A 16,574-nucleotide genomic window follows, 5' to 3' on the forward strand; every position below is an offset into this window, starting at 1 on the left:
CCAAACTTGTTGGATATGCAGTACATTCAACAGAAGAACAAAGAATAAATGAAACAAACACAAAACAGATAGCTAGATGGTAGACTGAAATTCAAGCATGTCAATAATTACATTAATCATAAATGAACTAAATCCTCTAATTAAAAGACAGAGATTGTCAAACTGAACAAAAAATTAGACTCAATTACATGCTATTAGCAAAAAGCACACTTGAAATATAAAGACACAAGTAGGTTAGAAGTAAGTGGATGGATAAAAATTATGCAGCAGATTCTGAACACATGAAGACTACAATAACTACTCTCCATAAAAGTAGATGTCAAAATAAAGAATATTATTATGGAGGAGAAGGGACGTTTTATGATGATAAAATAGTCTATTCATCAATAAGGCATGTAAATCTTAATAAGGCATGCAAATGCACTCAATTACAGAGCATCAGAAATTCATGAAGGAAAAACTGACAGAATTGAAAGAACAGACAAATCCATAGTTGTGGTTGGAGATTTCAACACATTTTTCCAGTAATTGTTTGGAACAAGTGGATAGGAAGTAAGTATGGATATGGAAGACTCAAACACACAGTCAACCACCATGATCAAACTGATATTATAGAATACGAATTCAGCAATGGCAGAATGCACATTCTTCTTTCTAGAGAATCCAAAAATAGATCCATACATATATGGTCACATAATTTTTGCAAAAGTGCAAGGTTATTTAATGAGGAATGAATAGTCTTTAAGACAAATAATAATGAAACAAAAAGATATCCTTATACAGAAAAAAAAAGAATCTTAACCCTAACCTGACACCATACACAAAAATTAACTCAAAATGGATCATTAACCTAAATATAGAATCTAAAACTACAATAATTCTAGAATAAATTATAGGAGAAAAACTTTTGACCTCAGGTGAAGCAAAGATTTCTTAGATTACAAAAAGCATTAATGATAAAAAGATTTGATAAATTAGACTTCATCAAAATTAAAAGCTTATGCTCTTTGGAAGACATCATGAAAAAGTGAAAGATAAACCACATATGAGAAAATACTCATAATACATATGTCTGACAAAGGACTTACAACTCTTAGAACTCAAAAAGAGACAAAACTCACCAAACATGGACGAGATATTTAAACAAACACTACAGTCACAAAGAAGATACATGAATGCCCAATAATTACAGAATGATACATTCCTACACACTCCATGTCCCCCCCCAAAAAAGAACAAACTATGCAACAATATAGGTGAATTCCAAGATCATTATGCTGAATAAAAAAAGCCAAACACAAAAGATTGTGTTCTGTATAATTCCATTCATGTGACGTTCTAGGAAAGGCAAATCTAATCTACAGTACCCGGAAGCCAGTCACTGGTTGCCCGATGCTGAAGGCAGGAAGAAATGAACCAAAAGGGAGCACGAAGGAACTTGTAGGAGTGTTGGGAATGTCCTACAACTTGACCGCTGTGGTGGTCACACAGGTGTGTACAGTGTCAACACTTGAAGAATGTACACTTTAAATAGGTAGATTTTACAGGATGTAAGTTGTGTATAAAAAGAAATTAATCATTTTGTTGCATAAATAGTATTAGCACTTACTGTTATCTGACTCTTTCCCAAAGTTACACAGTACTTTGAATTCCTTCAGTTAATCTGAGAACCAGGAGAGTAGTGTGGGTTGTCTTGGGTCTGATTGAGCATCACCGTCGGAATTAACCTTTCCGTCCCTTGAGCTCTTGCAGAACTTTGGACCTTGTGCTTTAGCTTTTGGTGTGCATGTCTTAGCTCCCCTAGTTGGGCCTCATTGAGGGCAAGGGCTTCGTACAACTGCTCTTTACTTAAACTTTCCCCACAGCTCATTTGATGAATGTAGTTAATGTTGGAAGAGTGTATTTCTGGAGAACAGTTGGAATGAGCTACTCTGGAAAGTCCTGAGTTTCCTGTGATAGAGGTGTTTAAGAGAAGACTGAACAACTGTGTATTAGGAATGTTATAAAGTGCTTCAAACCTTAGATGATGGTTGGACTGGGGAAGTTCTCTCCAGGCTCTGATTTATGTGGAAAGAAAATTTCCAAGGGGACGAGGCATTTCTCCACAGAGAGAAGAGATTCTAAAAATTAAGGGGGACAGTAGCCATCCTGTCTGACCAGGTAGAGTGGGGTTCACCCTAAACCAGCAGGGTGGGATTCTGTGTCTTTTACCGAGCTTGGGAGGTTGAATTAGAAGCAAGGGAAGTATATAATTTTGGAAATGTACAAGACAGATATTCTATTATGAAATCTAACAGAAGGAATTTCAAAAAATACAAGTTCATGTGTGGAAAGACAAGATGCTGGTGGTGTGGGCACAGGCCATCCTAGGATGGCAGATTCACAGAATTGCCCTTTCACTCCACTCGGTAAGGCCAAGATCCCCACTCCCGTGCACCTTCATCCTTAAGATGAAGGAATGAATTCAGCACAAGGTAGAAAGGTCTGCAGATCCTCTCACCAGACTCCTTTACTTAACAATTGTCATTATAACCTTTAAGTCTAAGTTTACTCATCCATAAAATAAAAAGAAGAAGAATTATAGAATCATCTATATTTGACAAGAGGATGCACATCAGATGCTTAGTTAAGGCCATTACACATAAAAAGTACTTAGCAAATCCTGGCTATGAAAATGGTTATGATTTGTTATCTTTTTCATCATGAGACAGTATGTCATCGTACACAGCCAGTACTCCAGGGGTAGTGAATAGGACTGCTATCTGCAGTCTCTGTGCCAGGCCCTGAGTGAGACCGCCTGATGAATAGCCTTTGCTGCGTTAAAATCAGAAACTTGGGGAGAACGAGGCTTTCTCCTTTTTGAGTTTCATCTGCAGAGTCCCGAGCAGTTTGGGATGAGATATTTTATTTTCCAGTCAACCTCATTTCTACGGAGATGCATTCTACTATATTGAAAGTTCTATGAAGTTCCATGAGAGCAGACACCTGTAAGTGATGCCCATCATTGTTTGCCCAGGGCCTAGCAGGGTACCTGGCACTTCGTAGGAGCTCAGTAGATATCAGATGAATGAATATAAGCTCCTTTCCAAAAGTCATGTTTGACAGAACCCCTAAGTGGCCGCCTTGCTATGCAGCAATGAAGTCAAAGTTCGTACGTTGTAAATGTAACTGTGATCATACCGAGCAGTCATTTAACCTGTTTACAGCAACTGGAAGATTGTTTCTCAGCTGCGTCATGTTAGCCATGCTTCATGTCCTCCCTTGTGAGGTCTTCTTAGCTGTTTAATTAGTTAGCCAAGGACAGCATACTTGCTTTTCCACCTTTTGTCAAGAATTCTAAAGGCTTTCAGAAAAATGACTCATGAGGTGAAACAGCAGATCTCCTGGTATTATTTGTAAACTGCATCCTGGAAACTATTTCAGAGTCTGTAGCAGCAAATCTCAAGCACCATTTACCTTACCCCATAATTCTGGAGTTTGAGTATAAATGATGGAACAGCTAATGACATGTTGCCCCACACAGTAGCATTCATTAGCTTCCTTTATCATCAGCAGCCATTTTTTTTAAAGAACACACAGAAATGTATAAATTGCAGTTTATCTCACCACAGAAGCATTTAATCAAATGTACTGTAATTATATTTTGGGCGGCTACTGAAAATAATCACTGTTTCTTTATTACAAGGATTGTCCTAAAAATTACATTGATGAGGGTGAACCATAATAGCATTGGGAATTTAGCTACATTTAAATGTTAAATTTACATCTCAGCCTTTAAGATGCCCTGTAAACTGATTGCTATGGGCCAGGATCTTTTCATGAGCGTTGGCATTTAACGGACATTCCTGGAGCTGATGTTTTACTTTGCGTGAAATGCGTGTTTACATCAAAAGCGCACTCATCTCCCAGTCTCCTTCGCATACACTTGTTTGTTTTGGAATCCACAAAACTTTTCATGTTCAGCTCATTTTTTCCACTTATTGTATAGCAATCTTTAGAAGGTTATATTTTAAAAGGTTTTATGTTAAAAAAAAAAAGTTGTATCCCTTAGCAGATAGTCAATTAATGGACCACCAAATGGGAACCTGCCAAGTGACCAGAAAAGAAAAAGGCTATTTGCATAAATAAAATGAAAGCATATTAGAATAACTGAGCCAACATTCACCAAACTTTCCACCAGCGTCAATCTCTGACTTTGCTTGCTCCATCTTCAAGGATTATGGTTCGAGGCCAGAACTACTCATGTTTCTGTTCTCCTTGTAGTTCTGTCCCCAAGCTGAAGTGGAGGAAATTTGACTAATACTTTGCAACTTTAGCCAAGTCGTTCGTGATCTTTTTGCAACCAGCTGACTTACGCGAAAGCATGGACACACTTGTTTTGGATAAATCCATGCTATCTGGCACATAAAGAAATAATAAAGAATTGAAAGGAATCAAGGCACTCATTGCCAGATCAGTTTTCTTCATTGGCCTGAGCTGCCTCTAAATTGATTCCGATGTTACCATCCTCATTTTTCTGGATATGGTTACGTGTTATTCATTAGTATTTAACTTGCATTATATTTTTAACGCTGCATCTTTTCAGATGGGATTTGCTTTTAGTAATCAACCTTTCTTTTATATGTTTCCTATTTTCTGTGGTACAACTTCCCAACTTCCTGTGACCATCACACTGTCATATCCAGAAATGAAAAGCCCGTGTTGGCTTAGACTCTTGACCCATCTAACCTTCCGTTCGACTGCTGACGGTGGCCCCCAAAGCCATTTTGTGGAGGACTTGGCAGCCCACCCCTAAAGTTTGGGATGCATGTACTCTGAAATACTGATTTTTCTTTGTAACCCAGTATGACTTCACCAGCTGTGAATTTATCCTAGAGCCCTTTAAAGGGACAATTTTAGCATGCTGTGCCTAGTGGGGGGATGGATAATGGAGAGCCACAGTGTAACTGGAAGGGCCATTGCAGGTTCTCAAGACTGATTCCTACTACAAATAATAACAGCAGTCCTCAGCCTTATAGAGAAATACCTGTTGCTTCTGTCCTTTGTCTCCTAGCCAGGTAGTTCCCTATCCAGAAAAATGTTCCCTTCACTCCAACAGCAACTCAGTCTTTTTAATTGCCAGTATAGTTTTATCAGAGTTTCTTTGGGTACAATACTCTCCTTCTCCTTGCTTACAACTTTTTTTTTTAACATTTTTAAAGATTGTAAAGATTGTAAACAAACAAACCTTTTATAAATGCTGTGATCTCTTTTCCCCTATAGACTATGTACTGAAGTGCTTAATAATAAACCTTTTTAAAAATAAATTGTGTAAATTCATCAGCCTGCCCATGTGGAAGTGAGAATCCCTAGTCAGAGGTCATAGTCTCCCTTGCAGCCTCTCTCATGGATGGACAACTTCCTGTCCACCGCTGGCCTCCAATACCGTAATCATGTAACAGTTGTTCACTCCAGCTCCACCACGTCACCCAGGCATTCCTGCGATGCTCCTGCCAACCAGCCTTCCAGAGTTACTCGTGTTCAGGAGAAGCAGGTCTAGAAGAGCATGTCCCCGTTCTACTTCCAACCTGTCTCATTCCGTCGTTCCCGCTTGCCAACAGAGTGGGAGGTGGCAAGCAGAAACAAAGGTTCATACCTGCCAACATCTGCCTTCCACTGAACAGCGCGTTTGGATGTAACCTTTATGTGTCTGTAGCCAGAAATCAAAAATCGGTCAATTTGAACATGATTATAGAAAACCATGATGATTTTTAGGCTCTCATTATAAACTTCACACTGGAAACAATCTTAAGAGTCTTCAAGTCAAGACCCATATGCACTGAATGCTCTCACAGTGCGCTCTGCCAGACAATTCTTACTGATGCTTTCTCAGTGAGCGTCTTTCCCCAGGCATGGAGAGAGCTGCAGAAAGGCATTCACAGAGAGTCACACTGGTTCACATAGGTGGGAGCTTTATTGACATCCAGCCATGAAAGAAGAGTGGGCAGTAATTTCTGTACGGACAAAGGGAGAATAATAAATTGGGAATGCCATATAAACATGAGTCAGATTCAAAATTACCCCTTTCAGAAGAAGTGTCGATGTTAGGTTGAGTTACAAAAAAAGGTAGAAGGAGAAATCATTACAGGTGTCTCTTTCCGTCTGTATCTGGAAGCTACGACCACATGTGCACACACACAAAATTATAAGCTCAAAGATATCACATATGAATGTGATTGTACTTTTAAGGTTTATAGGTGGGTGGGTGGTATTAAATTATAATTTTCTGAAAGACAAAATCATGACTTTCATATGGAAGGTGAGGCAGATCACAAGATAAATTAGGGCAGTAAGAGGTGGGTAGGTGCTGAAGACAAGTCCAATTTTATATACACACAGACACACACATGTATTTTTCTCTGCATGGAGAGATACATACACATATAGACATATACACGTGCATTTATATTTCTGTGTGTGTGTGTCTATGTGTGAAAACTGTTTTTATTTTCCCCCAGTCCTCCTCATACCTGGCAACCATCCACTACCGTACATGGAGGAGGCAGAAAGCCAGCCTTATGCTGGTGACCAGTTTGCCCAGTGCTCTTAGGGTAATACTCACGGATAAAATCATAAACAGGGACCATGAGTCACTGAACTTTTGAGAAGAAACATGAATGTGGTTACTCCTTTAAATTTGTAGGTAGGTGGTATTAAATGATAATTTTCTAAAAGGTAAAACCATGATTCTCATGCAAATAAAAAATGAACACATGGCAAATATTGTATTCAAATCATTAATACGGGAATCAGTAAGATATTAACATCAATTCAAAGAGCATTTGAGAAACTGAGTTGATGCAATTTAATCAACATTAACCTAAGATTGCTAGGTTAGATAAAAACTGGTTAACTGGTTAAGAGGCCAGATCGAGGCCTGTTAGAGGCCAATAAACTGTAACCTTTGGAAACAACTGTTCTATGGGACAGAAATAGTTTCCATCTCTTCCAGGCTAAATAGCTGCGAGTTATCACATAGCATCACTAAGTCCGGGACCTTTAATCAATGGGAAGCGGTGAGTCAAACTAAGTGCGTTGTCCGAGATAATCTTGGCGTGGACTTGCCCCTGAGTGGCATGGACAGGCTGTGCCCCCACCTCTTTGCCTTATTTTCAGGCTGTGGGTAATTCCCGTGACAGCGGTGGAAAGCAGAGGCACACGCTGAGTGGTCCATAACAGAGAGTTCAGAACTCAGCTTCTGCATGGAATGTCCCGTGGTTTTGGTAACAAGAATCTTCCTGTCCCTCCCCAAGGCAGCAGTTGAGAGGAGAATCCCCAGAAAATGGGATTTACTTCACAGGAATGGCTGCGGAGAGGCAGAACGAAGCCAGTATCTACCTCTGCCTTTGCCCCATTAGACGTTTAATAATTCATTCGTTTATCCATTCAGTGAGTCAGCACACAGTTACCGAGCGTCCACTACCTGCCAGGTGTTCGGGACCAGAGTGAAAAAGACAAAATCCCTGCTCTTACCTTCTAGTGGGCAAGAAAGGCAGCAAACAAATCGTCACAAGAGTAATGTAGTTTTAGGGAATAGACAGTGCTATGAAAAAGGGAGGGGAAGAAGCAGGTGAGGGGATAACAAATGGTCAGAGGGGAGGGTGGGTTTAGACAGGGTGGTTGGGAGCCCCAAGAGGGCTGGCGGGGTGTGGCCCGGCAAGAGCGGGGACTTGGTGTCTGGAGGGGCTCTGCTGGTCGTCTTCCGACAGAGGGTCTAGACTGCCTGGGCCCACTGTGCGAACACGGCCAAGTGTTCACTCGATTTCATGGCCTGGGATGCCTCCAGCTTGAATCTCCATCTTCTTGTCATGAAGCAACATAGGGATGGGGGTCCAGAGCAGCCAGTGGAGCAAATCATTCACAGTTTCCAACTGGGGGAAAAGCTGTTACAGATGTCCTGGCATAGGGCCGTGAGAGAAGGCATAGAAAACGGTTAGGAGCATGGTTTTCAGATCAGAGACCCCTGGATTCGAATCCTGTCTCTACTGCTTACTACCGTGTAACTTTAGACAAGTTGCTTAAATCGATTTTCCATCTATTAATGACAATCACTCCCTCATGGGGTCACTTGGGAAATTCAATGAAATAATCGCCAAAAAGCCCTCCGTGCACAGGAGGCGCTCGACGAAAAGTAGCATTCCTGTTGTGGCCTGTGATGCCATCTTCACGCAGTGGTAGCTCACTAGCCTTACTACTGCCACACAGCCCTTCAGCTTTATGGACACATGAAACATTACCACGGGTTTAGGTCCCGGTGAACCCGAGGGCCTCCAGATACGCTGGTGTTGACCCGTGTTCTGTGATCAAAATTATCCCAGCCACGAATCCAAGTTTTCCGAAGAGATGGAAGGTGCAAGGTCTTAGGAGCACACCTGAAACTTTTTAGCGCAGGCTTGGAAATTCTTGGGTAAAGTGAGACTTTAGAAACTAAAACTATAATACTTTTCATGGAGTTTTGATCTGGGACGTTTTCCGTTTGCTGTGCCGTCCTGTCTTGTCCTTTCCTTTTTTGCTGTTTTTTCCTTTACCTCTTAAAAGTTACTTTCTCTTCTGGAGAGCTGTGGGTTAGGGAGCCATTAATTAGCTGCGTCTCACTCTAATTTTCAGTGAGACTTAATACAGTAGAGATAAAACTGCCCCTTTGGAAAAGAGAGATTAAATGTCTGCAAATTCTACGAATTGATTTTCTAATTGTTTTGGTAATAATGTTTTTCTTCCTTTGGTAATGTTGCTGAAAGAAATAACAGTTTTAATTAAACTTTAAATGTACTTTATATTTTGTAGATTCTAGGGGGACGAAGTTTTCTTGCAGAGACTAAGTTAAGACCATAACGTTCTTCTCTAACCCCATAATTATTGTGATCAGGGGAATGTCTGTAATACATTACACTGTAATTAAATTGCATACCCCAGACTGTTCAAGATCTGTTTATAAAGGGGAAATGGATTTTCCACAGCTGCTTGCCTGTGAGTGCCTCCTCATGCAGCATTGCGGTAGCTCGTGTATGTGCTGAAATAACAGACTTGAATTTAAACTTTTAAGGTTTTCAGAAACTTCTTATAACATAAATTGCCTAATTTGTGTACATGAAAACCCACTGATTACATATGAATGAGAGTCAGCCTACAATAAAGGGGGCTGGGAGAATCTTTGTGTATTTCCCCACCCATCTCTTTGGGAATTAGCAGGTATTCATTTAATCTTGCTGGATATCCTGCACAGACCACGGTCAGTACTGGGATGGCTCTGTGAAGTTTGGAATCTGCTGTGAACAGAAGGGAGCAGGGCAGATATTTCTCACAATATTCATTGGACCACCTTCACCCAGTCACACAGCTGGAGAATATTTTGTGAGATGAACGTTAACAAAAAGTGATTCAGAGAGGAGAGAGGAGAAGCGCAGAAAGGAGGAGGAGAAGGGAAAATAATCCAAACCTGGGTCAAGATGGGGTCACATACAAGAGACCCCACCACCCCCGTCCAGCTGTTTGGTCTTTAAGAGCAATCATCAGAACCTTGATTTATTAAATCAGAACCTTAAATCCTTCAAGTTGTATTTAATGGATGGTGCTGCTGTGGCTATGCTGGGTCATCCTAATGAATACATAATATCTATAATAAAGTATTAACTGGTGCCTACTAGTCCTCACTGGCATCTTGAACTTAGGGTATCATTGGCCCTTACTCATTCACAAGTGAGGAAACAGGCTGAGTGACCTTACATGCTTTGCCCAAATTCACCCAGTTATTAAGCAAAAGAGTTTGAACTTGAACCCAGTCTTAACTGACTCTAACCCCTATGTATCTCCCTTTCTAGGTCCAATTTCTCCTTGACTGACAAACTCAAGGGTATGTCTTCATATCCTTAAATCCCAAACCTCCCTGAGAGATAATTTCCTAAAGGTGAACCGTCCTAATAATGCTGAAGTTTGTTTCCAGGAGGCGAATCTCCGCCTTCATAGCGGGCTCCGTCCCACCACCTTCCCTACTCCAGGATGCATTTGATGATGCCCTGTTCAGAGCTCATCTACCTGTCAAAAGATACTTTGCCATTTAACCCTAAGGATAGTTAACATCCCCCTGCCTCCTCTTCCCCGGTGATGTCAGGTGCTCTCAGAAATGGAAATGCAGGCTCTCCCTCGTGCTGGTCTCCTAGCTCAGCAGCTGTCGCTGAGCAAATGTCTCCTTGGAGCTGCAGAGACGAAGCTGCGAGGCCACCGACAGGCCCGCTCTCCTCTCTCCTGTGCTCATCAGTGCTCTCGCTGGTGGTGCCGCGCCTTCTGGAGTTGTTTTAGTTTTGTAAAATGTTCACGGGAACTTCGATGGTCTCAGAGGAAATGCTTTCCTTAAGTCGCTAGTTCTACAGGGAGGCAGGCAAATTCCCAGCCATCTGGCAGTCAGTTTCTGTTCTGTCTGAGACAGAGAGGGAGTTTCAGAGGCCTGAAGAGGGCATGCCCAAATATGTCTTGCTTCTATTTTTCAACGTGGAATTTGGAGCCATGTCTGTCAGCTATCATGACATGTCTGTAGGAAACTCTAAATGGGAGACAACAGCCCCAAGCAAGCCACACGCTGTCTTTTGGAATTAAATGTCCTTTCCTGTTTCTTAAAGTCCAAAATTCTGATTCATCTTCCATCTACCCTCGGTGACTTCCATTCTTTGAACTTCTTGATTTTGTCCTTAACTTGGACATGAATTTGACACCCACCTGATGCTGTCTGGGATTCAGAAAGTGCATGGTCCTTACCAGTTCTAAAATGTCACAGTTTCTGTTAAAAAATGCTTCTAGCTCCTGCCAAAGGGAATGCATACATTGGTCTCTCCTGGGTGTGTTATGAGCCGCAGGCATAAAGAGCCTTCTGGTTTGCAAATGGACTGCTGGCCTTTTCACTGGGAAGTTTAGTCATCTTCATCCACATGCTTTCCAGGGAATTTCAGGGCCTGGGGTATCATCATCTGGCCCTGGTCCTTGTCCCCTGTCCCCAAGACTGCACCTCCTCCCCAGCCGTCTCCTCAGCACCATGGGTGTTTACACAACTCTGCCTCCATATTTTTCTGGAGTGTCTCCCTCAGGGCCATCTCCAGTCTCCCACCTTCCTGCCCACTGGCCCCCAGAGGCTCCCCATTTATGAACTACATTCAGTCTATTTCAGCCTTACATTTGGGACCTTTCAAAGATAATGTTGGTAGCCAGCTTTATCTGCAGGAAACCCCATACCTTTGAAAATTAAAAAACACATTTTAACTCATGAGTCAAAGAAAAATCAAACTAGGAATTGGTAAAAATTTAGAACTAAGTCATCATAAAAATTCTTATCAGACTAGTGGGATCTCGATAGCTACGGCAGAAGTAGGGGGAAGACTGTAGCCTCACTGCTTATGTCGGTGACAAGGGAAGTCTACGAAGTAATAAACTGAACATTCAACTCAAGAAGTTAAAAAAGCAAAAGTGAATTAACCCAAAGAAAGAATGAGGGAAATAACAAAAATGAGTAAAAATTAATGAAAGAAAAACCTTTCTACATTAGAGAGAGTCCCCAAAAACCAAAATTGTCTCTCTCTCTCTTTTTTTTTTTTTGAGAGAGTAATAAAAACTACTGGCAAAATTGATGAACAAAAAAGAGAGAAGACTCCGATAACCAGTGTCAGGAATGAAAAAGAGTGCTCCCTGCAGATGCTGCAGACGCTGCAGACTTAAACAGAGGTAAAGACAGGACATTATTGACAACTTTATGCTGATTATTTTGAATATTTGGCAAAGTTCACACATTCCTAGAAAAATGTCATTTCCAAAAGAAATGCAAGAAGAAATACAAAACCTGAATAGCCCAATAGCCAGGATATAAACTGAATCATCCATTAAATTCTAATCATTGAAGAAAGTATCTGACTTAGATGGTTTCACAGGGAGTTCTACAAAATGACCAGGAAATGAATCACTCCTCTCTTACACAAACTATTCCAGAGTGTAGAAAAAGAAGGAACACTTGCCATTTTATGAATCAGATATATATTCTTGAAACTAAAAATGGACAGCCACAAACCAAAAATGCAAATTTTTTAAAATGTGTAATTTACAGTTACAAAAAAAAAAAAGGTATAAGCCATGGAGAAAAGAAAACTAACAAAAGCACACCAAACAAGCTGTATTACAAAACTTTAAAGACATTACAGAAGACAAAAGTAGAAATGTATCAACACACCAATTTCATGGACAAGAACACAATATCCTAAGACAAAGATGTTATTTCTCTCCAAACTGATATGTAGATTAACACAATTAACATCAAACTCCAAAAATACTTTGGTTCAGTTTTAAAATGATTATAAGCTTTATCTGAAAGAGCAAACAGTCAAGAAACATAAGACATTCCTGAAGGAGAAAAAAAGGGAAGGTGAGGGAACTCAGGCTGCCAGATAACAAGGATTAGAAAGCAGTAGTAATTAAGATACCATCGTACTGTCACAGGGATAGACAAACAGACCACTGGAACAGAACCAGAGAGCCCCCCAACAAACCCATAAATATAAGAAAACTTGACATATGGCAAAATCGATACTGCAGATCAGTGGGGGAAAGAGGATGCACTAGTCAATAAATTTTGCTGGAACAACTGAAAAATAAAAATGGAAGCCTAACCTACACAGAAATCAATTCTAATTCTAAATGGACAAAGAATTTAAAAATCAAAAGCAAAACTTTAAAAGTTTTTGAATAGGACACCAGGGAATATCTCTATGTTATTAGGGTAAGGAAGGATTTCTTAAACAAGATATAGAAAGTGAAAATCATAAAGGAAAGTATTCATAAATTCAACTACCTTAAAGCAAGAACATCTCTTCTTCAAAATGCATGATAAAGAGGGAAAAGAGCCACAAACTGGGAAATGATTTATATAAACTTACTACCAACAAAAGTTAGTGTCTAAAATATATGAAGAGTTCCTACAAACCAATAAGAAAAGAAAAACAAATCAGTTGAAAAATGGAATCAGTTATACTTCAATAAAAGGAAAAAAGAAAAAGAAAAATGGGCAAAAAGCAAGCACAGGCATTTTACAAGAGAACATAAATGACCAAAACAGTGAATATGTGAAAGCATGCTCAATCTCAGTAATTAAAAAAAAAACTAAAGTTAAAAAAACCATATGAGATAATATTTCACACCCACCAGGTTAGCAAAAATTAGCTGGACGATATCAAGTGCTAGAGAAGATATGAAGCAAGAGAAAGGCTCATATACTGGCAATGGATGTGAAAAGGACAGCACATCGGAATTGCATGATAAGATTAAACACGTGCGTGCCCTATAGCCCAGCAATTCCGCTCCTACATTTAGACCCTAGAGAATGTTGAGATATATATGCCCCATATGTGTATGGTAAACTAAAGAAAAGCAAGGAGTAGTTAGCACACAAGCAGAACAAGATAGCAGATACCTCTGGAGGGAGGAATGGATCCACGGAGTGTGAGGAGCTCATACAATGAGCTTCAAAAGTACTGGTGATGTCTTTCTTACATTGAGTTATGAACATATGTGAACTTTTATATTGTCACCCTTTATAATAAATATTTATGTATATTACACATAATCTTATATACATATTTCATAGTAAAACAGTAAGTAAATAAATAAATTAGGTCAGAGGCTAAAGAACTGCTGTTGGAACCCACAAAACGGAACCAGTAGGTTCTGAAGGGTGACTAAGAAACGTGAAGATTCCCGAGGCTCTGATCTACGGCTCAAACTTAGAGAGAAGCTTCACTAGTGAGAAGAAAAGCTTTCCAGTGGGGCAGAGACTCCTACTGGTGCCCTTGGAGGTTGCTGGGAAATTTTATGGGGAATAAATGAATGATTTGAGAAGAGAAATGTGAGCAAAGGGATATTGACTTTCTTTTGTATCCAGGAAGTTCGTGATTTGCACTCTGCTGATATATATATACACATATACTGTCTTTTTATAAATAAAGAGAACACTTTTATCACTTGCTTTTCAAATAAAGTCTCTTTTCCTTCACTGAGCAGGAAGCCCAGAGGTAGGTGGTGGAGAGCTTGCTCGTGGGCTTGCAATATTTTCTGAATCTGGGTTCCTTCTGTCCTTCCCTTCTGCCATTTTTAGTGTGTGGGCTGTTTGCCTCATGCAGTCCCAAACTTCTCATCTCTTTTTAATTCAGCGCGAGGGCATTTTCCTGACTCTTGTCATCAAAGTAAAGGCTTTCCTAGAACTCTCCCACAGCCTGTCACTCATATCCTAGTAACCAGAATGGTGTCACCTGGCCATTTCTTGAGCAAGAGAGACTGGGAGCATCATTATTTTGCCGTAGCAGCCTGTGTGATAGGAGCAGGCAGGAATGAAGCAGGGAGGGGGCAGTGGTTTCCAAAGTACCTCACTAAGAATTCTTCCTCTTTCCTCCCCAGGAGCCAGTCTGCTCGATGACCTCTATAAATACTTCTCCTTCCATCACTCCCACGGAGACACCATGACTGTCATGGATCCAAAGCAGATGAATCTTGCTGCCGCTGTCTGGGCTGTCGTCTCTTACGTCGTTGCGGACTTGGAAGACATGCTGCCCAGGTCTTAGTAGGAACAAGAGCGAAGGCCCCTTTGTCCTTTCTGACCAGGAATCCTGGGCCTGCAGTTTCAGGAGCCCTCTCTTCACCTAACAACTTTATCTGATCATTTACAAAGCATAACACTGTTTCATATTTTTCTGATATCATCTTTCTTGATACTTTCCAAATTCTCTGTTCCTAGTTTAAGGAGTGATCTCCATCCCCACATAGAATCAACATACGGTTGGGATCACAGTGGAGGTATTTCTTTATGCCACATATAAGAATATTGTTTCTACTTTGAGAGTAAACACTGGATAAATCTTTGGAATCCCTCTGGCTTTTATGCATGTATTTTGGAACATTAAATCAAATACAGTAATGCCAATTTTTTTTGGTTTTATGTTATTCATTGAAGGAGTAGAGGAATACACAATTGTAGTATGGTTTTAATTGAACATATGGAGGCATCTGGCTTTCTAATTTGTACATTTTTATATTATTAGAATTTTTTTAAATGAGATATGGAATTTTAATTAACAGAAAAAAAGGATGACACCCTTTGGGGAAAAAAATCACGTATGTATAATCCAATTGCCTTATTAAAACTCTGTCACTGGACAAATGATAAGACTATTTTTCATTTATGTTTTATATAGTTCACATAATATTTCTGTGAAGTTGGGGCTTATTCACATTTTGCCAATAACAAGATTGAGGCTCAGAGAGGCTACTATGGAGCAAAATTTTCATCCCCATCCACGCTGGAAATAATCTCTACTGCTCTTCCACACACAGTGTCCAGTATTCAATTTTAAAAGTTACAAGACACATCCAAAAAATGCAAGGAAAAGTAAACTCATTGTCAAGAGCTAAAGCAATTAAGAAAACCAGACTAAGCGATAACTCAAATGTAGAACTATCAGAGCAGACTTTAACAGAGCTATGATTAGTATGTTAAGATTTAGCCAGGAAAGGGGACATGAACAGTGGGGAATGTCAACAGAGGGATGAAAACTATAAAACAGGATCAAATGCAAATGCTAAAATAAAAAATACAGCTTCAGAGACATTTCCTTGTTGGGCTCATCAGCGGACTGGATAAAGCCGAGGAAAGAATCTTGAAAACAGGTCAATAAAAACTTAAGGTACTAACTACTGTATATAAACTAGATAAACAACAAGTTTATACTGTATAGCACAGGGAACTATATTCAATATCTTGTAGTAACTTAAATATGAAAATGAATATATGTATGTTCATGTATGACTGAAGCATTATGCTGTACACCAGAAATTGATACAACATTGCAAACTGACTATACTTCAATAAAAAAATAGAGCTACAAAAAAGAAAAGAAAGAAAACAATCATAAGACCATAAAAAAAATTATCCAAACTAAAACACTAAGAGAAGAAAAAGCGAAGGAAGACAAACAAACAGCAGACTGGATCATCCAGAGTGTGATCTAATACATATGGGGTCTAACATACATATAATCAGTTACTAAGTGGTCTAATTTACATGTAACTCAGTTCCCAGAAGGAGAAGATCAAGTACCATCTCATTAAGGGTAATAATTAAGAGGGTTGCTGGCAAGGCAGCAGACTGGTACCTTGCTACTTACAATGAAAACTAAAAATGCTGGATAACATCTGAGAAGTACTTTCTTCATGAATTAACTGACAAAAGATAAAGAATATTAGACAAAAAAAACTAAGGCATGAACCAAGAGAGATGTACAGAACATCAAACCAGCTTTCTTTCTGAGAAAACTTAGAGCATGTGGTGAACTTAAATTCTGTCTTCACAGCTTCTCATGACTGAGGGGACTATAGACAAATCCCAAAGTCTGCCACATTAGGGACACCAGAGAACCTCAGTGAAACTGGGACCCCGAAGAACTATACCCCAACACGATGGTGAACTAAAAATAACTGTGAGGACTGCAAGGAAAATTATCATCATTAAGTAAGTG

The 16,574-nt window shown here is 39.8% G+C and overlaps 1 protein-coding gene across 1 annotated transcript in view; it reads left to right on the forward strand.

Annotated features, from left to right (window-relative positions):
• The window catches only part of CPQ (carboxypeptidase Q), a 299,566-nt gene extending 284,591 nt beyond the window's left edge, over positions 1-14,975 (forward strand). Inside the window, exon 7 of the mRNA XM_006198037.3 lies at positions 14,461-14,975. Within this exon, the coding sequence (XP_006198099.1) occupies positions 14,461-14,624 (164 nt within the window). The 3' untranslated portion in view covers positions 14,625-14,975. The remainder of the gene's footprint in view (positions 1-14,460) is intronic.
• Positions 14,976-16,574: the final 1,599 nt, after the last annotated feature.

This window comes from Vicugna pacos, chromosome 25, assembly GCF_048564905.1.
Source record: "Vicugna pacos chromosome 25, VicPac4, whole genome shotgun sequence".
NCBI lineage: Eukaryota > Metazoa > Chordata > Mammalia > Artiodactyla > Camelidae > Vicugna > Vicugna pacos.